The following is a 25,300-nucleotide window of genomic DNA, read 5'->3' as shown; positions in this document are numbered from 1 at the left end:
GAGGTGGATAAAAGTCCTTAAAGGGGTTTCCTATTGCTTTGAGAAATAATGTTAGTTTCAGTTCATTTTGTAGGCTACTATCTCTTGTGCTGTGGGAGAAATGGTTTCCTCCACCACAGCAACTGCTGTATATTCAATGTGTATGTTATGTTTGAGTGCCTCTAACCTATCGTTGCCACGGTGCTGCCGTTACCCCTTGAACTAACTCCAAATGGAGGCTAAAAATAGGACTTCTTAGCACGTTGCTCTTGATTCGCTGAGGGAAATAGGTTGTTGCTTGTCAGGTCAGGGAATTCAAGGAACAAGCGGAGTAGACGTGTGTGTGTGTGTGTGTGGTGTGTGTGTGTCCTACACCCTGCTTCCTGTGCTGTTGTTGTTGGACTCGAGGTTGGATATCACATGACATCAGAGTAGATTAGACGAAGTCATGTATTGAAACTGACACAAGCTGCTAGTCTCAACATCATCATGCTTAATGCTACACAAAATGGCCTCTGAGGATCTAGGGTCCCCCACATAATGTTAACCACTGGCACCCTATTCCCTTGACAGTGCACTACTTTTGATGAGAGGCCTATGGGTTTGGGTCAAAAGTAGGGCACTGATATAGGGAAATAGGGTGCCATTTTGGACGTTTTTGTTGTATTTATTCACACTACTATTGCTCTACTACTGATCTGTATTCATGTTTCATTCTGAAATCCTTCTGCAACTAAATCCCAGCCTCAAATCCTTGTCAATCATTTTTTTTGTTCGATCAGAGAATTATGAAGTGGTAGTCATTCTCAGCTTCAGATAACAACATATATTTAGGCTAATCTCTCAGAACATGCTGTCATGTTATTGGCTCAGTATTGCTGTTAGATTTAGGCTACATAAAAACATTTTTTGGGGGGTGGGTGGGGGGGGGTGTATTGTTAAATAAGTTTATATATATAAAATAATTTGCAACCATGTAATAATGACTAAATGTGATAAACTACTAACAGCTTTGTCCTTCCAGATAGTCAGTAGTCAGTTAAAACCTGACTGCCAATTATCGGATGTTTATCCCGTGCCAGGTTTGGATTAAACCAGGGCGACGGCGTTGGGAGATTAATGTGTGAGTGAGTAATGGGGGAGTGATTAGAATGAATAAACCATCATAAAGCCTAGAGGAGGGTGTGTGTGTGTCAGTGTTTAGTATTAGAAACCTGCTGTGTGTGTGTGTGTGTGTGTGGGGGGGGGGGGATGATGTGCTAGCTGCTAATAGAGCCATAACATTGAGGTTACCAGGAGGATGTCCCAGAAGGCACCTTATTCCCTATATATAGGGCACTAATTTAGACCAGGGCCCAAATACAGTACAGTATGAAGCTAGGTAGAAACTGATTCTCCAATAGAAATCTCCGATCACGCTTTTTTTGTAGGCGACGTCATGGCGACATCGGCTAGCTTAGCTCACGGGCAGAAACACCTCATCGGATCTAACGGTGGCTTCGCGTCGAACTGTGCATGCAGCTAAATCGAACGCCTCTGGGGGTTTTAAAAGAAATATACATCTTCTTTTTGAACTCTGTGGTTCAGAGGTCTCATTGAAACATGTCCTAAAGATGGAAGGGGTTGTATTTTATTGAAGAGCTGCTGGCTGCCTGGCTGGTTGTGTGTCTGCTAGGCTAGCCTTGTGACTCCATTACAGTAATGTGACTGGTGAAGTAGCTACTGTTATCTCAGGCCCTGAAGACTACCTTCTCTTTCTCCCCCCTCCCACACCTCCTGCTGCTTTTTCCCCTCCATTTATTTTATTTTTTTGTTCTGCCGGGAGGATCGTGGTGATTGATGTGGAATAGCTTCCAGCCTCACCTGCCCCTTCACACCCTCACAGCACTATTCTCTCAGAGTATTCAGTCACCAAGGCAACCGTTTATATCAGTCACACTGAGAGTCTGCTGGGGTTTTCTCACTATAGCCCGTCAATACATTACATTATAACAGTTCATTATTACGTCTGGGCGGCAGGTAGCCTAGTGGTTAGAGCGTTGGGCCAGTAACCGAAAGGTTGCTAGATCGAATCCCTGAATCCCAGGTCAAAATCTGTCGTTCTGCCACTGAACAAGGCAGTTAACCCACTGTTCCCCGGTAGGCCGTCATTGTAAATAAGAATTTGTTCTTAATTGACTTGCCCTAGTTAAATAAAGGTTAAATGATTAAAAAAACTATAACAGTTCATTATTATAGAACATGCTACATTATAACATTATAACAGTTCATTATTATAGAACATGCTACATTATAACATTATAACAGTTCATTATTATAGAACATGCTACATTATAACATTATAACAGTTCATTATTATAGAACATGCTACATTATAACAGTTCATTATTATAGAACATGCTACATTATAACATTATAACAGTTCATTATTATAGAACATGCTACATTATAACATTATAACAGTTCATTATTATAGAACATGCTACATTATAACAGTTCATTATTATAGAACATGCTACATTATAACATTATAACAGTTCATTATTATAGAACATGCTACATTATAACATTATAATAGTTCATTATTATAGAACATGCTACATTATAACAGTTCATTATTATAGAACATGCTACATTATAACAGTTCATTATTATAGAACATGATACATTATAACAGTTCATTATTATAGAACATGCTACATTATAACAGTTCATTATTATAGAACATGCTACATTATAACATTATAACAGTTCATTATTATAGAACATGCTACATTATAACATTATAACAGTTCATTATTATAGAACATGCTACATTATAACAGTTCATTATTATAGAACATGCTACATTATAACATTATAACAGTTCATTATTATAGAACATGCTACATTATAACATTATAACAGTTCATTATTATAGAACATGCTACATTATAACATTATAACAGTTCATTATTATAGAACATGCTACATTATAACATAACAGTTCATTATTATAGAACATGATACATTATAACAGTTCATTATTATAGAACATGCTACATTATAACATTATAACAGTTCATTATTATAGAACATGCTACATTATAACATTATAACAGTTCATTATTATAGAACATGCTACATTATAACAGTTCATTATTATAGAACATGCTACATTATAACAGTTCATTATTATAGAACATGCTACATTATAACAGTTCATTATTATAGAACATGCTACATTATAACAGTTCATTATTATAGAACATGCTACATTATAACATTATAACAGTTCATTATTATAGAACATGCTACATTATAACAGTTCATTATTATAGAACATGCTACATTATAACATTATAACAGTTCATTATTATAGAACATGCTACATTATAACATTATAACAGTTCATTATTATAGAACATGCTACATTATAACAGTTCATTATTATAGAACATGCTACATTATAACAGTTCATTATTATAGAACATGCTACATTATAACATTATAACAGTTCATTATTATAGAACATGCTACATTATAACAGTTCATTATTATAGAACATGCTACATTATAACATTATAACAGTTCATTATTATAGAACATGCTACATTATAACATTATAACAGTTCATTATTATAGAACATGCTACATTATAACATTATAACAGTTCATTATTATAGAACATGCTACATTATAACATTATAACAGTTCATTATTATAGAACATGCTACATTATAACATTATAACAGTTCATTATTATAGAACATGCTACATTATAACATTATAACAGTTCATTATTATAGAACATGCTACATTATAACAGTTCATTATTATAGAACATGCTACATTATAACAGTTCATTATTATAGAACATGCTACATTATAACATTATAACAGTTCATTATTATAGAACATGATACATTATAACATTATAACAGTTCATTATTATAGAACATACTACATTATAACATTATAACAGTTCATTATTATAGAACATGCTACATTATAACATTATAACAGTTCATTATTATAGAACATGCTACATTATAACATTATAACAGTTCATTATTATAGAACATGCTACATTATAACAGTTCATTATTATAGAACATGCTACATTATAACATTATAACAGTTCATTATTATAGAACATGCTACATTATAACATTATAACAGTTCATTATTATAGAACATGCTACATTATAACATTATAACAGTTCATTATTATAGAACATGCTACATTATAACAGTTCATTATTATAGAACATGCTACATTATAACATTATAACAGTTCATTATTATAGAACATGCTACATTATAACATTATAACAGTTCATTATTATAGAACATGCTACATTATAACAGTTCATTATTATAGAACATGCTACATTATAACAGTTCATTATTATAGAACATGATACATTATAACAGTTCATTATTATAGAACATGCTACATTATAACAGTTCATTATTATAGAACATGCTACATTATAACATTATAACAGTTCATTATTATAGAACATGCTACATTATAACATTATAACAGTTCATTATTATAGAACATGCTACATTATAACAGTTCATTATTATAGAATATGCTACATTATAACATTATAACAGTTCATTATTATAGAACATGCTACATTATAACATTATAACAGTTCATTATTATAGAACATGCTACATTATAACATTATAACAGTTCATTATTATAGAACATGCTACATTATAACATTATAACAGTTCATTATTATAGAACATGATACATTATAACAGTTCATTATTATAGAATATGCTACATTATAACATTATAACAGTTCATTATTATAGAACATGCTACATTATAACATTATAACAGTTCATTATTATAGAACATGCTACATTATAACAGTTCATTATTATAGAACATGCTACATTATAACATTATAACAGTTCATTATTATAGAACATGATACATTATAACAGTTCATTATTATAGAACATGCTACATTATAACAGTTCATTATTATAGAACATGCTACATTATAACATTATAACAGTTCATTATTATAGAACATGCTACATTATAACAGTTCATTATTATAGAACATGCTACATTATAACATTATAACAGTTCATTATTATAGAACATGATACATTATAACATTATAACAGTTCATTATTATAGAACATGCTACATTATAACAGTTCATTATTATAGAACATGCTACATTATAACAGTTCATTATTATAGAACATGCTACATTATAACATTATAACAGTTCATTATTATAGAACATGCTACATTATAACATTATAACAGTTCATTATTATAGAACATGCTACATTATAACAGTTCATTATTATAGAACATGCTACATTATAACAGTTCATTATTATAGAACATGCTACATTATAACATTATAACAGTTCATTATTATAGAACATGATACATTATAACATTATAACAGTTCATTATTATAGAACATGATACATTATAACATAACAGTTCATTATTATAGAACATGCTACATTATAACATTATAACAGTTCATTATTATAGAACATGCTACATTATAACAGTTCATTATTATAGAATATGCTACATTATAACATTATAACAGTTCATTATTATAGAACATGCTACATTATAACATTATAACAGTTCATTATTATAGAACATGCTACATTATAACATTATAACAGTTCATTATTATAGAACATGCTACATTATAACATTATAATAGTTCATTATTATAGAACATGCTACATTATAACATTATAACAGTTCATTATTATAGAACATGCTACATTATAACATTATAACAGTTCATTATTATAGAACATGATACATTATAACATAACAGTTCATTATTATAGAACATGCTACATTATAACATAACAGTTCATTATTATAGAACATGCTACATTATAACAGTTCATTATTATAGAACATGCTACATTATAACAGTTCATTATTATAGAACATGCTACATTATAACAGTTCATTATTATAGAACATGATACATTATAACATTATAACAGTTCATTATTATAGAACATGATACATTATAACAGTTCATTATTATAGAATATGCTACATTATAACATTATAACAGTTCATTATTATAGAACATGCTACATTATAACATTATAACAGTTCATTATTATAGAACATGCTACATTATAACATTATAACAGTTCATTATTATAGAACATGCTACATTATAACATTATAACAGTTCATTATTATAGAACATGCTACATTATAACATTATAACAGTTCATTATTATAGAACATGCTACATTATAACATTATAACAGTTCATTATTATAGAACATGATACATTATAACATTATAACAGTTCATTATTATAGAACATGCTACATTATAACAGTTCATTATTATAGAACATGCTACATTATAACAGTTCATTATTATAGAACATGCTACATTATAACAGTTCATTATTATAGAACATGCTACATTATAACAGCTCATTATTATAGAACATGCTACATTATAACATTATAACAGTTCATTATTATAGAACATGCTACATTATAACATTATAATAGTTCATTATTATAGAACATGATACATTATAACATTATAACAGTTCATTATTATAGAACATGCTACATTATAACAGTTCATTATTATAGAACATGCTACATTATAACAGTTCATTATTATAGAACATGATACATTATAACATAACAGTTCATTATTATAGAACATGCTACATTATAACATTATAACAGTTCATTATTATAGAACATGCTACATTATAACAGTTCATTATTATAGAACATGCTACATTATAACATTATAACAGTTCATTATTATAGAACATGCTACATTATAACAGTTCATTATTATAGAACATGATACATTATAACAGTTCATTATTATAGAACATGCTACATTATAACAGTTCATTATTATAGAACATGCTACATTATAACATTATAACAGTTCATTATTATAGAACATGCTACATTATAACAGTTCATTATTATAGAACATGCTACATTATAACATTATAACAGTTCATTATTATAGAACATGATACATTATAACATTATAACAGTTCATTATTATAGAACATGCTACATTATAACAGTTCATTATTATAGAACATGCTACATTATAACAGTTCATTATTATAGAACATGCTACATTATAACATTATAACAGTTCATTATTATAGAACATGCTACATTATAACATTATAACAGTTCATTATTATAGAACATGCTACATTATAACAGTTCATTATTATAGAACATGCTACATTATAACAGTTCATTATTATAGAACATGCTACATTATAACATTATAACAGTTCATTATTATAGAACATGATACATTATAACATTATAACAGTTCATTATTATAGAACATGATACATTATAACATAACAGTTCATTATTATAGAACATGCTACATTATAACATTATAACAGTTCATTATTATAGAACATGCTACATTATAACAGTTCATTATTATAGAATATGCTACATTATAACATTATAACAGTTCATTATTATAGAACATGCTACATTATAACATTATAACAGTTCATTATTATAGAACATGCTACATTATAACATTATAACAGTTCATTATTATAGAACATGCTACATTATAACATTATAACAGTTCATTATTATAGAACATGCTACATTATAACATTATAACAGTTCATTATTATAGAACATGCTACATTATAACATTATAACAGTTCATTATTATAGAACATGATACATTATAACATTATAACAGTTCATTATTATAGAACATGCTACATTATAACATAACAGTTCATTATTATAGAACATGCTACATTATAACAGTTCATTATTATAGAACATGCTACATTATAACAGTTCATTATTATAGAACATGCTACATTATAACAGTTCATTATTATAGAACATGATACATTATAACATTATAACAGTTCATTATTATAGAACATGATACATTATAACAGTTCATTATTATAGAATATGCTACATTATAACATTATAACAGTTCATTATTATAGAACATGCTACATTATAACATTATAACAGTTCATTATTATAGAACATGCTACATTATAACATTATAACAGTTCATTATTATAGAACATGCTACATTATAACATTATAACAGTTCATTATTATAGAACATGCTACATTATAACATTATAACAGTTCATTATTATAGAACATGCTACATTATAACAGTTCATTATTATAGAACATGCTACATTATAACAGTTCATTATTATAGAACATGCTACATTATAACAGTTCATTATTATAGAACATGCTACATTATAACAGTTCATTATTATAGAACATGCTACATTATAACATTATAACAGTTCATTATTATAGAACATGCTACATTATAACATTATAATAGTTCATTATTATAGAACATGCTACATTATAACATTATAACAGTTCATTATTATAGAACATGCTACATTATAACAGTTCATTATTATAGAACATGCTACATTATAACAGTTCATTATTATAGAACATGATACATTATAACATAACAGTTCATTATTATAGAACATGCTACATTATAACATTATAACAGTTCATTATTATAGAACATGCTACATTATAACAGTTCATTATTATAGAACATGCTACATTATAACATTATAACAGTTCATTATTATAGAACATGCTACATTATAACAGTTCATTATTATAGAACATGATACATTATAACAGTTCATTATTATAGAACATGCTACATTATAACATTATAACAGTTCATTATTATAGAACATGCTACATTATAACAGTTCATTATTATAGAATATGCTACATTATAACATTATAACAGTTCATTATTATAGAACATGCTACATTATAACATTATAACAGTTCATTATTATAGAACATGCTACATTATAACATTATAACAGTTCATTATTATAGAACATGCTACATTATAACAGTTCATTATTATAGAACATGCTACATTATAACATTATAACAGTTCATTATTATAGAACATGCTACATTATAACATTATAACAGTTCATTATTATAGAACATGCTACATTATAACAGTTCATTATTATAGAACATGATACATTATAACATTATAACAGTTCATTATTATAGAACATGATACATTATAACAGTTCATTATTATAGAACATGCTACATTATAACATTATAACAGTTCATTATTATAGAACATGCTACATTATAACATTATAACAGTTCATTATTATAGAACATGCTACATTATAACATTATAACAGTTCATTATTATAGAACATGCTACATTATAACATTATAACAGTTCATTATTATAGAACATGATACATTATAACAGTTCATTATTATAGAACATGCTACATTATAACAGTTCATTATTATAGAACATGCTACATTATAACATTATAACAGTTCATTATTATAGAACATGCTACATTATAACAGTTCATTATTATAGAACATGCTACATTATAACAGTTCATTATTATAGAACATGCTACATTATAACAGTTCATTATTATAGAACATGCTACATTATAACATAACAGTTCATTATTATAGAACATGCTACATTATAACATTATAACAGTTCATTATTATAGAACATGATACATTATAACATTATAACAGTTCATTATTATAGAACATGCTACATTATAACAGTTCATTATTATAGAATATGATATATTATAACAGTTCATTATTATAGAACATGCTACATTATAACAGTTCATTATTATAGACCATGCTACATTATAACAGTTCATTATTATAGAACATGCTACATTATAACATAACAGTTCATTATTATAGAACATGCTACATTATAACATTATAACAGTTCATTATTATAGAACATGCTACATTATAACATTATAACAGTTCATTATTATAGAACATGCTACATTATAACATTATAACAGTTCATTATTATAGAACATGCTACATTATAACATTATAACAGTTCATTATTATAGAACATGCTACATTATAACATTATAACAGTTCATTATTATAGAACATGCTACATTATAACATTATAACAGTTCATTATTATAGAACATGCTACATTATAACAGTTCATTATTATAGAACATGCTACATTATAACAGTTCATTATTATAGAACATGCTACATTATAACAGTTCATTATTATAGAACATGCTACATTATAACAGTTCATTATTATAGAACATGCTACATTATAACATTATAACAGTTCATTATTATAGAACATGCTACATTATAACAGTTCATTATTATAGAACATGCTACATTATAACAGTTCATTATTATAGAACATGCTACATTATAACATAACAGTTCATTATCATAGAACATGCTACATTATAACAGTTCATTATTATAGAACATGCTACATTATAACATTATAACAGTTCATTATTATAGAACATGCTACATTATAACATAATAGTTCATTATTATAGAACATGATACATTATAACATTATAACAGTTCATTATTATAGAACATGCTACATTATAACAGTTCATTATTATAGAACATGCTACATTATAACAGTTCATTATTATAGAACATGCTACATTATAACAGTTCATTATTATAGAACATGCTACATTATAACAGTTCATTATTATAGAACATGCTACATTATAACAGTTCATTATTATAGAACATGCTACATTATAACATTATAACAGTTCATTATTATAGAACATGCTACATTATAACATTATAACAGTTCATTATTATAGAACATGCTACATTATAACATGTATAACAGTTCATTATTATAGAACATGACTACATTATAACATTATAACAGTTCATTATTATAGAACATGCTACATTATAACAGTTCATTATTATAGAACATGCTACATTATAACAGTTCATTATTATAGAACATGCTACATTATAACAGTTCATTATTATAGAACATGCTACATTATAACATTATAATAGTTCATTATTATAGAACATGATACATTATAACATTATAACAGTTCATTATTATAGAACATGCTACATTATAACATTATAACAGTTCATTATTATAGAACATGCTACATTATAACATTATAATAGTTCATTATTATAGAACATGATACATTATAACAGTTCATTATTATAGAACATGCTACATTATAACAGTTCATTATTATAGAACATGCTACATTATAACAGTTCATTATTATAGAACATGCTACATTATAACATTAATAGTTCATTATTATAGAACATGATACATTATAACATTATAACAGTTCATTATTATAGAACATGCTACATTATAACATTATAACAGTTCATTATTATAGAACATGCTACATTATAACAGTTCATTATTATAGAACATGCTACATTATAACAGTTCATTATTATAGAACATGCTACATTATAACATAACAGTTCATTATTATAGAACATGCTACATTATAACAGTTCATTATTATAGAACATGCTACATTATAACATTATAACAGTTCATTATTATAGAACATGCTACATTATAACAGTTCATTATTATAGAACATGCTACATTATAACAGTTCATTATTATAGAACATGCTACATTATAACAGTTCATTATTATAGAACATGCTACATTATAACATTAATAGTTCATTATTATAGAACATGATACATTATAACATTATAACAGTTCATTATTATAGAACATGCTACATTATAACATTATAACAGTTCATTATTATAGAACATGCTACATTATAACAGTTCATTATTATAGAACATGCTACATTATAACAGTTCATTATTATAGAACATGCTACATTATAACATTATAACAGTTCATTATTATAGAACATGCTACATTATAACAGTTCATTATTATAGAACATGCTACATTATAACATTATAACAGTTCATTATTATAGAACATGCTACATTATAACAGTTCATTATTATAGAACATGCTACATTATAACATTATAACAGTTCATTATTATAGAACATGCTACATTATAACAGTTCATTATTATAGAACATGCTACATTATAACATTATTACAGTTCCTGTTTCAGCCACTATTTTTCCCCATTCTAATTCAGTTTGGTACTAAAGACAGAAACCAAACATTTGCAAATGTTTAAATCCTTATTTCAGATAAAGGGTATTATTCAACTGATCTGAATAGTGTAACCTAGCCTACATGGTGTTTCTGTGGTTCGGTGTCTATAGCACCTGTGGTGGGTCTCCCAGAGCAGGGCTGGGATTAGGTCTAGAGCCGCTGTATCACCGCATAGTTCCGGTCCCCTCGCACCTCCAGGACAGACCTGTGATACAGGGTGAGAGATGGAGTTTGGCCCCGTGTACAGTGTGTGTCTGTGTGTGTGTGTGTGTGTGTGTGTGTGTGTGTGTGTATATATAAGGTGTTTGTGTCTCTACGGCCCTGCGGTCGTCGTGGTAACTCATCATTAGGTGATTAATAGTAGCCGTGGCGACTGCTGGGCTGTAATCAACCCTGTTGTTTGTGTTGAAGCTGAAAACAAGAGCAGCTGCCCTGTCCGTTGGTGTACAACAAACACACACACTGCGTACACTCACACACAGTCACACACACACACACACACTCCAGATAACAAGCTGCGGTCGTGTTGAGGAGGAAGAGTCGTGCTCTTGTCAACCATGTCACTGTATTCTGTCAAAAGCCACTCCTCTCATCCTCTGGTTTCTCTCGTTCATCTTTCCTGTAAACGCTATGCATGAACTATTTCTAGGTGATCTCAGGGGGACTGTAATAAGAACTATTTCTAGGTGATCTCAGGGGGACTGTAATAAGAACTATTTCTAGGTGATCTCAGGGGGACTGTAATAAGAACTATTTCTAGGTGATCTCAGGGGGACTGTAATAAGAACTATTTCTAGGTGATCTCAGGGGGACTGTAATAAGAACTATTTCTAGGTGATCTCAGGGGGACTGTAATAAGAACTATTTCTAGGTGATCTCAGGGGGACTGTAATAAGAACTATTTCTAGGTGATCTCAGGGGGACTGTAATAAGAACTATTTCTAGGTGATCTCAAGGGGACTGTAATAAGAACTATTTCTAGGTGATCTCTAGTGGTAAAAAGCAAACAGGGGCCAGTAAGAGAACTACCTCTATGTAGTCTGTGTGTGTGTGTTAGTGCATTGCAGGCATACTGTTATTAGGGTTCTGTGCTGTATGGCTGGGTCTGAAATGGTCCTCTATTCTATATAGCGAGTAGAGCAGGTCTATGTGTCCCCTCATACCTGTGGAACACCTGTAGTAGGAAGGCTGAATGATGATGTTGACGAGAATCTTAGCTGTAGCAGTCAGCCATGTTAGCCTGAATCACAGGTTTTCTCACTACCATAACAGTACTAGGCAGGTTAAATCATAGCTTGAGTCCCAATTACCACACTAATCCCTTTAAAGTGCAGTAATCTATGGGCCTGGGTCAAAAAGTAGTGCACTATATAGGGAATGGAGGGGAGGGGGTGCCATTTGGGACATAAGTATTTTTCTATACTTGTTCACAGCAGTGGATTGGTCAGCCCGTGTTCTCTCCTCTACAGCTGTCGTTTCACATTAAAGCTAGAATCCTTTAAAGACATGTTCCACAACATGGCCGACTACTAAGTATTTTTTTTAAACCTCCCGCTTTGGGCTGGATGTGTCAGTGTAGTTCATACTTTTATTGTATATATATATATATATATATATATATACTAGTGGACTTGGCTATTTTAGCCACACCTGTACATTAAACCATGTCATATATATATGTGTGTATATATATATGTGTGTTTAATGTACGGGTGAATACAGTGACATGGTTTAATGTACAGGTGTGGCTGAAATAGCCAAGTCCACTAATTTGACTTGGCTATGTGGACACCCCTTCAAATTAGTGGATTTGGCTATTTCAGCAACACCCGTTGCTTACAATATCCATAGACAAACATTGGCAGTAGAATGGCCTTAGTGAAGAGCTCAGTGACTTTCAACGTGGAACCAACCGTTATAGGATGCCACCTTTCTAACAAGTCCGTTCGGCAATTGTTTGCCCTGTTAGAGCTGCCTCGGTTAACTGTTAAGTGCTGTTAATGTGAAGTGGAAACGTCTTGGAGCAACAACGGCTCAGCCACAAAGTGGTAGGCCACACAAGCTCAGAGAACGGGACCGCCGAGTGTTGAAGCGCGGAAATTCATCTGTCCTCGGTTGCAACACTCACTACCGTGTTCCAAACTGCCTCTGGAAGCAACGTCAGCACAATAACTGTTTGTCGGGAGCTTCATGAAATGGGTTTCCATGGCCAAGCAGCCGCTCACAAGCCTAACATTACCATGCAATGCCAAGCGTCAGCTGGAGTGGTGTAAATCTCGGGAGGAGAAGGGAGGGCCAGAAAAGTTATGTTTGGGAAAGATGTGGTGAAATGATAAAACAGGATGATAACAGTGCCTATGTTATGTGTGGTGAGTGAGGCGCTATACAAATTCGACAGTCACAAGACGGGAACTTCAAAGAGCCTTATGGGACGTCAAGGGAATTGTAGCCAAGTGTACAGATGGGTTAAATGGAAACTGAAATCTGGACACTGACTGTAGGCATATAAGCTCTATCTGCATTTTTTGAATGCGCAGTTAGGGACCGTTTGTGGAGTTGTCATCTTTATCAGCATCATTAAAGCTGATTAGTATTTCAACCACAAAATATGGATCTTATCAAACACATTGGGTCATTTTCACAGCTTTCTATTTCCTCATAACCGGTCAAACTGATGTCATTTGGAAATTTTGCACTGATTTTTTGCATTTTCTCCCCGGTCCCTAAACGTCTTTGCTTCACGAAAGAAGCAGAGATGACAGAGAACCTTACCAATGTCAACTAGATTGAAGCATTCATTCTATAATTTATGACATTATTCTGGTGAACAAGAGTTTATTTAGTCTTCTAATTTAACATATAATGACAGAATAGAACAGAACATGTGATATAGTCTGCAATTTTCCGGGACCGCTTTTGGCTCGTGAGCACTACTTTCAGAACTACTGGCTAAAAAGTATACATAAGTACAGGACAATCCCTTTAATTGAAACCATAACAAAGCAGAACCCCACCCCTGTTTTGGTAAACAGCTGAGGGATGGGCCTGGAGAAATGTAACCGCTCTCTAATTCATAGTGTTTAACCTTTATTTAACTAGGGCAAATCCGTTAAGAACAAATTCTTATTTACAATGACGGCCTACCGGGGAACAGTGGGTTAACTGCCTTGTTCAGGGGCAGAACGACAGATTTTGACCTTGTCAGCTCGGGGATTCGATCCAGCAACCTTTCGGTTACTGGCCCAACGGTAGCCTAGTGGTAGGCAGAGCTATGGATGACTGACCATTCATGATATCAACATTAGAGTTTTAGCAATTGTTTTGAGGACATACTATGTCAACATTTACATTGTTTACAAACACTAGAGTTAAACAAGCTTATATTGGGTTCTGATGGGGTACGACAGTTGAACTAAGCTCACAAGGCATTTACAAATTATATTCTTCAAAGAACCAATGAGAATGTATCATTCATGTAGTCCAAAAATGGATGTAGCAATTAAGCATTCTAGATTCAAAGACATGCTCCGGAACCTTTAGCAACTAGCATTTTTGTATTTATTTAATTTGTTTACTCCCGCTTTGGATGAGTCATTATGTAGTACATCATCTATGAGCAGAATTACTGTTTTACCTCAACTAGCCCAGAAATCCCTAGTTTGAAAGTGACTTTCTGGAAGCATTTTCCCACACGTGGGCCAGCACCATAGCAATTTACAGTTTCTGCCAATGCGCTGCAGCCCCTTGCCATTTGAGTAACCGCTAGCAAGATGCGCACACAGCCGAGTGAGCAATGTCGCGGTGCACATATGTGACATAATACGTAATTGTAGGGGACTACTTTAGGCTTGTGAAGGCAAATTTTAGAACTAGTGACAAAAAATTATATAAAAGTACCGGAGAATCCCTTACATGGGATTAGACATGACTAGGAGACAGCAGCAGATTAGCAACGCGACGTGACTAGGAGACAGCAGCAGATTAGCAACGCGACATGACTAGGAGACAGCAGCAGATTAGCAATGCGACATGACTAGGAGACAGCAGCAGATTAGCAACGCGACATGACTAGGAGACAGCAGCAGATTAGCAACGCGACGTGACTAGGGGACGTTTACATTTTACATTTTAGTAATTTAGCAGACGCTCTTATCCAGAGCGATTTACAGTAGTGAATGCATACATTTCATAAATGTTTTACATACTGGTCCCCCGTGGGAATCGAACCCACAACCCTGGCGTTGCAAACACCATGCTCTACCAACTGAGCCACACGGGACCAGTACGAGACAGCAGCAGATTAGCAACGCGACATGACTAGGAGACAGCAGATTAGCAACGCGACATGACTAGGAGACAGCAGCAGATTAGCAACGCGACATGACTAGGAGACAGCAGCAGATTAGCAACGCGACGTGACTAGGAGACAGCAGCAGATTAGCAATGCGACGTGACTAGGAGACAGCAGCAGATTAGCAACGCGACGTGACTAGGAAACAGCAGCATATTAGCAACGCGACGTGACTAGGAGACAGCAGCGCGACATGACTAGGAGACAGCAGCAGATTAGCAACGCGACATGACTAGGAGACAGCAGCAGATTAGCAACGCGACTAGGAGACAGCAGCAGATTAGCAACGCGACATGACTAAGAGACCGCAGCAGATTAGCAACGCGACATGACTAGAAGACAGCAGCAGATTAGCAACGCGACGTGACTAGGAGACAGCAGCAGATTAGCAACGCGACGTGACTAGGAGACAGCAGCAGATTAGCAACGCGACATGACAAGGAGACAGCAGCAGATTAGCAACGCGACTAGGAGACAGCAGCAGATTAGCAACGCGACATGACTAAGAGACCGCAGCAGATTAGCAACGCGACATGACTAGGAGACAGCAGCAGATTAGCAACGCGACGTGACTAGGAGACAGCAGCAGATTAGCAACGCGACGTGACTAGGAGACAGCAGCAGATTAGCAACACGACTAGGAGACAGCAGCAGATTAGCAACGCGACTAGGAGACAGCAGCAGATTAGCAACGCGACGTGACTAGGAGACGTTTACATTTGACATTTTAGTCATTTAGCAGACGCTCTTATCCAGAGCGATTTACAGTAGTGAATGCATACATTTCATACATTTTTTACGTACTGGTCCCCCGTGGGAATCGAACCCACAACCCTGGCGTTGCAAACCCCATGCTCTACCAACTGAGCCACACGGGACCAGTACGAGACAGCAGCAGATTATCAACATGACTAGGAGACAGCAGCAGATTAGCAACATGACTAGGAGACAGCAGCAGATTATCAACATGACTAGGAGACAGCAGCAGATTAGCAACGCGACGTGACTAGGAGACAGCAGCAGATTATCAACATGACTAGGAGACAGCAGCAGATTAGCAACGCGACGTGACTAGGAGACAGCAGCAGATTATCAACATGACTAGGAGACAGCAGCAGATTAGCAACGCGACGTGACTAGGAGACAGCAGCAGATTAGCAACGCGACATGACTAGGAGACAGCAGCAGTAGTCAGCCCAGACAGAGACTAGACACATACCTAACCAAATAGACTGCAGGCATGGCTAGAGACAAACTGAGCCAGTCTCAGCACTAGACCTTGTTTCAAATACTATTTGAAGTCGTTTCGAATAGACTACTTAAGCTGTGCTTGATTGAGCTTGTCTGGCACGATGGATCCAATAGATTTCAAAAAGTGTCTAAACCCAGGTCTGCTCTGCTCAGCAGCCCAGCAGAGGCCTCTAGACTGTGGGCTCTGTAGCAGCCCCCCCCACCCCTCCTCTGGTACTTGTCTGTCAGGGAAGAGCCCAGCAGTATGCTGCACAAAGAAAGCCTGTGTGTTCCAAATGGCGCCCTACTCCCTATATAGTGCACTACTTTTGACCAGAGGCCAGCTCATGACAGAAAGGTGATCTTGTCATGTTGAATTATTACCCTGTCCATTATTAATGGTCCTTTTTCCTGTCTGTCTTCCCTCTTCTTTCTTCACAGCTTTTCTGGAACACTGGGGTTGTTGGTGTGGCTGAATTTTCCCTGGATTTGATTGGTCAATTCAGAAGACTGAAGCCCAGGCTGACAGTCTACCTTTCACGGAGGCCCAGCCGTGAGAGGACTGAGGAAGGCACGTGGCGAATCATGACCGCGGACAAAGACAAGCCAGACAGGGAGAAGGACAGGGACAGAGACCGAGACAGGGAGAGGGACAGAGAGAGGGACAGAGACCGGGACAAGAGGGACAAAGCGTCCAGGGAGAGCGAGAGCTCTCGACCGCGCCGCAGCTGCACGCTGGAGGGCGGAGCTAAGAACTACGCCGAGAGCGAGGACGAGGATAACGAGAACGGCGGAGGGGCTGGAGGAGTAGGCGGGGTCAACATGGGGATGGGGGAGGAGTCAGGGAAGAAGGGAAAGAAGAAGATGATCAAGAAGAAGTCGAGGTATGAACGGATGGAAAACGGAGAGATCACTTCCTTCATTACTGAAGACGACGTTGTTTACAGACCTGGCGGTAAGTCCAATTCATTATCTCTTCATTTGTTTGGCAACAGATTCATCATGTAGTGTTTGCTTTTCTCCTGAAAGAATCCTCAGTCCAAGAGATACAGCTTAGGCCTGTAGACAAGTACGACACTACATTGAACAATACAACTTTATGGTTCAATGCGAATTGGAAATATGTATTTTTTTGCCATACATTGCTTTTATTTTCCATTTGTCTAATTGGTAGCAGACAAGTTTGAGACACATTCCTCAAATCATAATTCCAGAAACAGAAATATGACATTATTTACTCTTTGAATGGTAGGTCCCCGTCCCCCCCCCGCGCCCCTTTTAAAATAGCAAACTAGAGAATTCTACTCTTTAATATCTTTGTTTTCTGATACTTTCTAATACTAAAAGAATTATTATTATACCCAGAGTTGGGCTTAGGATCAATGAGTTAGTTAGCTAACTTTTATTAACAAACAGAAATTACTATTGATTATCTGGTTGGTTAGCTAAGCTAAGATGTGTTTTTGGGTGTTTGGTCAATCAGACTATTTCAAGATTATCTTAAAAAAAAAAGTAACAAAAAAAAAGTTATTTCCTAATATTTAGTCAAGTTAGCTGTAGCTGGCTAAGTCATTGATCTTATTTTGTAGTATACCTATGTGTTTTGACCCAGTTTGCTTTGTGATGTTTCCACAGTGGAATGAACAGTTTACCAGTTTGCCACACTGATTAGCTTGTAGGTCTACTGGTTTTGGTCTTCAAATATAACCATATTTTCACTGGAATCGGAATACCTCTGTAGGCTATGCAACAGGACAATAGCATGTAGGCTAATTTCGATCTATCAGTTTGATAAGTCTGGCTCAGTTGCCTTTAATGTTTTAGTCATTAAATAAAAATAAATTATGATTCAATCAATGACTTAATCAAAGCATAGAAATGTGATAATGATATAGCCATATGTATTATATATGTATTATTATATATATTATATATGGATATTTGACTGGAAGTATTGTTTTTATGTTGTTGTTGTTGCTAGGTAGCGTTAGCTTTCTCTAGTTGGCTGTACCTGGAAGATGTTATATATGGATATTTGACTGGAAGTTGTAGCTGCTCCAAAACTCCAGTAGTTTCCATCCTGTTGCTTTGTTCTCCATCTTCATTTTAAATAGTGAGACAACGTGTTTCCACCACTTTTATTTCCATGTCTGATCAAAACTCATTTTCCCATTACTCTCTAGTCTCTCCATGTCTGATCAAAACTCATTTTCCCATGACTCTCTCTAGTCTCCATGTCTGATCAAAACTCATTTTCCCATGACTCTCTCTCATCTCTCTGCAGCAGACGTGTAGTGAGCAATAGGTTTGGAACATAAAATCGCAATATATATTGTATCAGCTCTCATGTATGGTGATAATGTCATATTGGGAGGTTCCCAGTCATCTAGATTAGGATATTAAGCATTTCATATTGATCCAGAGTGCCGCCGCTGTCTAAGGCACTACATCTCAGTGCTAGACGCGGCACTACAGACACCCTGGTTCGATTCCAGGATGTATTACAACCGGCTGTGATTGGGTGTCCTGTAAGGTGGCGCACAATTGGCCCAGCGTCGTGCTGGTTTGGCCGGGGGTAGGCTGTCATTGTAAATAAGAATTTGCTCTTAACTGACTTGCCTAGTTAAATAAAGGTTAAATGTCAAATAAAATTTGCCTGTTCTGTTGTATGGGATAGTATTTTTTCCAATAACGATATTGAGTGGTTCTGTGGTATAATATCCTTAGAGGGAGACTAAGTAGGAAAAGTCTCAAATACCATCCTATTCCTTATGTAATGCATTACCTGACCAGTGCCCTGGTCAAAAGTTGTCCACTATATAGGGAACAGGGTGCTATTTGACACACAGTCATAACCTTTTCCCCGGCAGTAAACACGACCTCTTCTTCACCTGCTGTTTCTAACTTGATTGGACACCAAACGGAGGGGGGAAATGTCCAGACTCTGCTTTCTATCTGTACTGAGGGAGGGAGGGAGGGAGGGAGTGAGAGAGGGAGGGAGGGAGGAAATGTCCAGACTCTGCTCTCTATCTGTACGGAGGGAGGGAGGGAGGGAGTGAGAGAGGGAGGGAGGGGGGAAATGTCCAGACTCTGCTCTCTATCTGTACGGAGGGAGGGACGGATAGGGAGGGAGGGAGGGAGGAAATGTCCAGACTCTGCTCTCTATCTGTACTGAGGGAGGGAGGGACATAGGGAGGGAGGGAGGGAGGAAATGTCCAGACTCTGCTCTCTATCTGTACTGAGGGAGGGAGGGAGGGCGGAGTGAGGGAGGGAGGGAGGGAGGGAGGGAGGGGGGAAATGTCCAGACTCTGCTCTCTATCTGTACGGAGGGAGGGAGGGAGGGAGGGAGAGAGGGAGGGAGGGAGGGAGGAAATGTCCAGACTCTGCTCTCTATCTGTACGGAGGGAGGGAGGGAGGGAGGGAGAGAGAGGGAGGGAGGGAGGGAGGGAGGAAATGTCCAGACTCGCTCTCTATCTGTACTGAGGGAGGGAGGGAGGGAGGGAGGGAGAGAGGGACGGAGGGGGGAAATGTCCAGACTCTGCTCTCTATCTGTACGGAGGGAGGGAGGGAGGGAGGGGGGTGAGAGAGGGAGGGAGGGAGGAAATGTCCAGACTCTGCTCTCTATCTGTACTGAGGGAGGGAGGGACATAGGGAGGGAGGGAGGGAGAGAGGGAGAGAGGGAGGAAATGTCCAGACTCTGCTCTCTATCTGTACTGAGGGAGGGAGGGACATAGGGAGGGAGAGAGGGAGAGAGGGAGGGAGGGAGGAAATGTCCAGACTCTGCTCTCTATCTGTACGGAGGGAGGGAGGGAGGGAGGGAGAGAGAGGGAGGGAGGGAGGGAGGGAGGAAATGTCCAGACTGCTCTCTATCTGTACTGAGGGAGGGAGGGAGGGAGGGAGAGAGGGACGGAGGGGGGAAATGTCCAGACTCTGCTCTCTATCTGGACAGAGGGAGGGAGGAAATGTCCAGACTCTGCTCTCTATCTGTACTTAGGGAGGGAGGGAGGAAATGTCCAGACTCTGCTCTCTATCTGTACTGAGGGGAGGGAGGGAGAGGGGGAGAGAGGGAGGGAGGAAATGTCCAGACTCTGCTCTCTATCTGTACTGAGGGAGGGAGGGAGGAAATGTCCAGACTCTGCTCTCTATCTGTACTGAGGGAGGGAGGGAGGGAGGGACGGAGGGAGGGGGGAAATGTCCAGACTCTGCTCTCTGTCTGTACTGTGGGAGGGAGGGAGGGAGGGAGAGCGAGATCCTGCTCTGCAGCAGTTTCCTCTCTGTTACAGCAGGATCTGGCTGGCTCAGCTAGTCTGCACCCGTCATCAATGGCATGTCTTTCATTTATCTAGCAGGAAGGTTAAGGTCAAGAAGCTAACGCTTCACTGTGGTCGCTGCCATGCTTAGTTATTTAATATGAACACATACATTATTACAGCCAATGTGTTATTATTCCCCTTTTAAGAGATGTAACGTGGCTGTCGAACAGCCACCCCTGGGTAATAATCTTGTTCACGCCATTATCTTTCTGTTAGTATCAGTAAGACCTTGAAAAAGCCATTGGTGTGTCCGCCAGAGAGAAGCCTTGTTCCTCACAGGGACTCCATTCAACCTTAAAACATTCACGCACACGACATTGAACCTTAAAACATACACACACACACACACGACAGGGACTCCATTGAACCTTTTCTTTCTCTGCATTTAATGTTGAATAGAGAAAGATGGGGAGAGGCTGGGGGAGAGGCTGGGGGAGAGGCTGGGGGAGAGGCTGAGGGAGAGGCTGGGGGAGAGGCAGAGGCTGAGGGAGAGACTGAGGGAGAGCCTGGGGGAGAGGCTGGGGGAGAGGCTGGGGGAGAGGCTGGGGGAGAGGCTGAGGGAGAGGCTGGGGGAGAGGCTGAGGGAGAGGCTGGGGGAGAGGCTGAGGGAGAGACTGAGGGAGAGCCTGGGGGAGAGGCTGGGGGAGAGGCTGGGGGAGAGGCTGAGGGAGAGGCTGAGGGAGAGGCTGGGGGAGAGGCTGAGGGAGAGGCTGAGGGAGAGCCTGGGGGAGAGGCTGAGGGAGAGGCTGGGGGAGAGGCTGGGGGAGAGGCTGAGGGAGAGGTTGGGGGAGAGGCTGGGGGAGAGGCTGGGGGAGAGGCTGAGGGAGAGGCTGGGGGAGAGGCTGAGGGAGAGGCTGAGGGAGAGGCTGGGGGAGAGGCTGAGGGAGAGGCTGGGGGAGAGGCTGGGGGAGAGGCTGGGGGAGAGGCTGAGGGAGAGGCTGGGGGAGAGGCTGAGGGAGAGACTGAGGGAGAGGCTGAGGGAGAGCCTGGGGGAGAGCCTGGGGGAGAGGCTGAGGGAGAGGCTGGGGGAGAGGCTGAGGGAGAGGCTGCAGCAGTTTCTCTGAGGGAGAGACTGAGGGAGCAGAGAGGGGGGAGCGACACACAGAGAGAGAGAGAGGGAGCGACAGAGAGAGAGCAAAGCTCAGCTCAATGCTGCTTTGTCTCCTGTTCAACCGTGCAGACAGTCAGTCACTTCAATGAAACATTCACAAGACAAAAACAAGGTCCCAGGTTTTCTTTCTTTCTGCCAGAGAGAATATGTGTATATTCCAAGACGGTGAACATAAACCAGCAGCAGTTCTGTTAAGATATTTATGTTTCCTGCTTTGAAACCATCTCCTCCAATTAGTATTCTAGTGAACCGTGTCAGGTCTGATGTCCTACACACACACACACACACACACACACACATGTTTGTTTTACTATCATTGTGGGGACCAAACAATTGATTCCCATTCAAAATCCTATTTTCTCTAACCTTAAAAGTGGAACTGACAGCATTTTAGCAACATGAAATCTTATTCAAATGTGTTTTATATTAGAGGTTGACCAATTAATTAGTGCCCAACTGGACTGTGTGTTTACAGGCAGTAGGTCCTGCCATCATTCACTATGAACTGGACTGTGTGTTTACAGCAGTAGGACCTGCCATCATTCACTATGAACTGGACTGTGTGTTTACAGGCAGTAGGTCCTGTCATCATTCACTATGAACTGGACTGTGTGTTTACAGGCAGTAGGACCTGTCATCATTCACTATGAACTGGACTGTGTGTTTATAGACAGTAGGTCCTGTCATCATTCACTATGAACTGGACTGTGTGTTACAGGCAGTAGGTCCTGCCATCATTCACTATGAACTGGACTGTGTGTTTATAGACAGTAGGTCCTGTCATCATTCACTATGAACTGGACTGTGTGTTTACAGCAGTAGGACCTGCCATCATTCACTATGAACTGGACTGTGTGTTTATAGACAGTAGGACCTGCCATCATTCACTATGAACTGGACTGTGTGTTTACAGCAGTAGGACCTGCCATCATTCACTATGAACTGGACTGTGTGTTTACAGGCAGTAGGACCTGCCATCATTCACTATGAACTGGACTGTGTGTTTACAGGCAGTAGGACCTGCCATCATTCACTATGAACTGGACTGTGTGTTTACAGGCAGTAGGGCCTGCCATCATTCACTATGAACTGGACTGTGTGTTTATAGACAGTAGGTCCTGCCATCATTCACTATGAACTGGACTGTGTGTTTACAGGCAGTAGGACCTGTCATCATTCACTATGAACTGGACTGTGTGTTTATAGGCAGTAGGTCCTGCCATCATTCACTATGAACTGGACTGTGTGTTTACAGGCAGTAGGACCTGCCGATCATTCACTATGAACTGGACTGTGTGTTTACAGGCAGTAGGACCTGCCATCATTCACTATGAACTGGACTGTGTGTTACATACAGTAGGACCTGCCATCATTCACTATGAACTGGACTGTGTGTTTACAGGCAGTAGGACCTGCCATCATTCACTATGAACTGGACTGTGTGTTTACAGGCAGTAGGACCTGCCATCATTCACTATGAACTGGACTGTGTGTTTACAGGCAGTAGGACCTGTCATCATTCACTATGAACTGGACTGTGTGTTTACAGGCAGTAGGACCTGTCATCATTCACTATGAACTGGACTGTGTGTTTACAGGCAGTAGGACCTGTCATCATTCACTATGAACTGGACTGTGTGTTTACAGTAGGACCTGCCATCATTCACTATGAACTGGACTGTGTGTTTACAGGCAGTAGGACCTGTCATCATTCACTATGAACTGGACTGTGTGTTTACAGGCAGTAGGACCTGTCATCATTCACTATGAACTGGACTGTGTGTTTACAGGCAGTAGGACCTGCCATCATTCACTATGAACTGGACTGTGTGTTTACAGACAGTAGGACCTGTCATCATTCACTATGAACTGGACTGTGTGTTTACAGGCAGTAGGTCCTGCCATCATTCACTATGAACTGGACTGTGTGTTTACAGCAGTAGGACCTGTCATCATTCACTATGAACTGGACTGTGTGTTTACAGGCAGTAGGACCTGCCATCATTCACTATGAACTGGACTGTGTGTTTACAGGCAGTAGGGCCTGCTATCATTCACTATGAACTGGACTGTGTGTTTACAGGCGTAGGACCTGCCATCATTCACTATGAACTGGACTGTGTGTTTACAGGCAGTAGGACCTGTCATCATTCACTATGAACTGGACTGTGTGTTTACAGGCAGTAGGACCTGCCATCATTCACTATGAACTGGACTGTGTGTTTACAGGCAGTAGGACCTGCCATCATTCA

At 37.1% G+C, this 25,300-nt stretch overlaps 1 protein-coding gene across 6 annotated transcripts in view; it reads left to right on the top strand.

The window, feature by feature from the left end:
• Nucleotides 1–25,300, top strand: part of LOC106566301 (arginine-glutamic acid dipeptide repeats protein) — a 372,697-nt gene that overhangs the window by 128,161 nt on the left and 219,236 nt on the right. For all 6 annotated transcript variants that reach the window (XM_082959798.1, XM_082959800.1, XM_082959799.1 and 3 more), the window contains exon 2: nucleotides 18,066–18,579. In XM_082959798.1, coding sequence (XP_082815924.1) covers nucleotides 18,210–18,579 — 370 coding nt within the window. In that variant the 5' untranslated portion in view covers nucleotides 18,066–18,209. The remainder of the gene's footprint in view (nucleotides 1–18,065; nucleotides 18,580–25,300) is intronic.

This window comes from Salmo salar, chromosome 13, assembly GCF_965601325.2.
Source record: "Salmo salar chromosome 13, fSalSal1, whole genome shotgun sequence".
NCBI lineage: Eukaryota > Metazoa > Chordata > Actinopteri > Salmoniformes > Salmonidae > Salmo > Salmo salar.
Note: the sequence above shows the minus strand (reverse complement) of the source record. Positions and strands in the feature narration are given on the sequence as shown.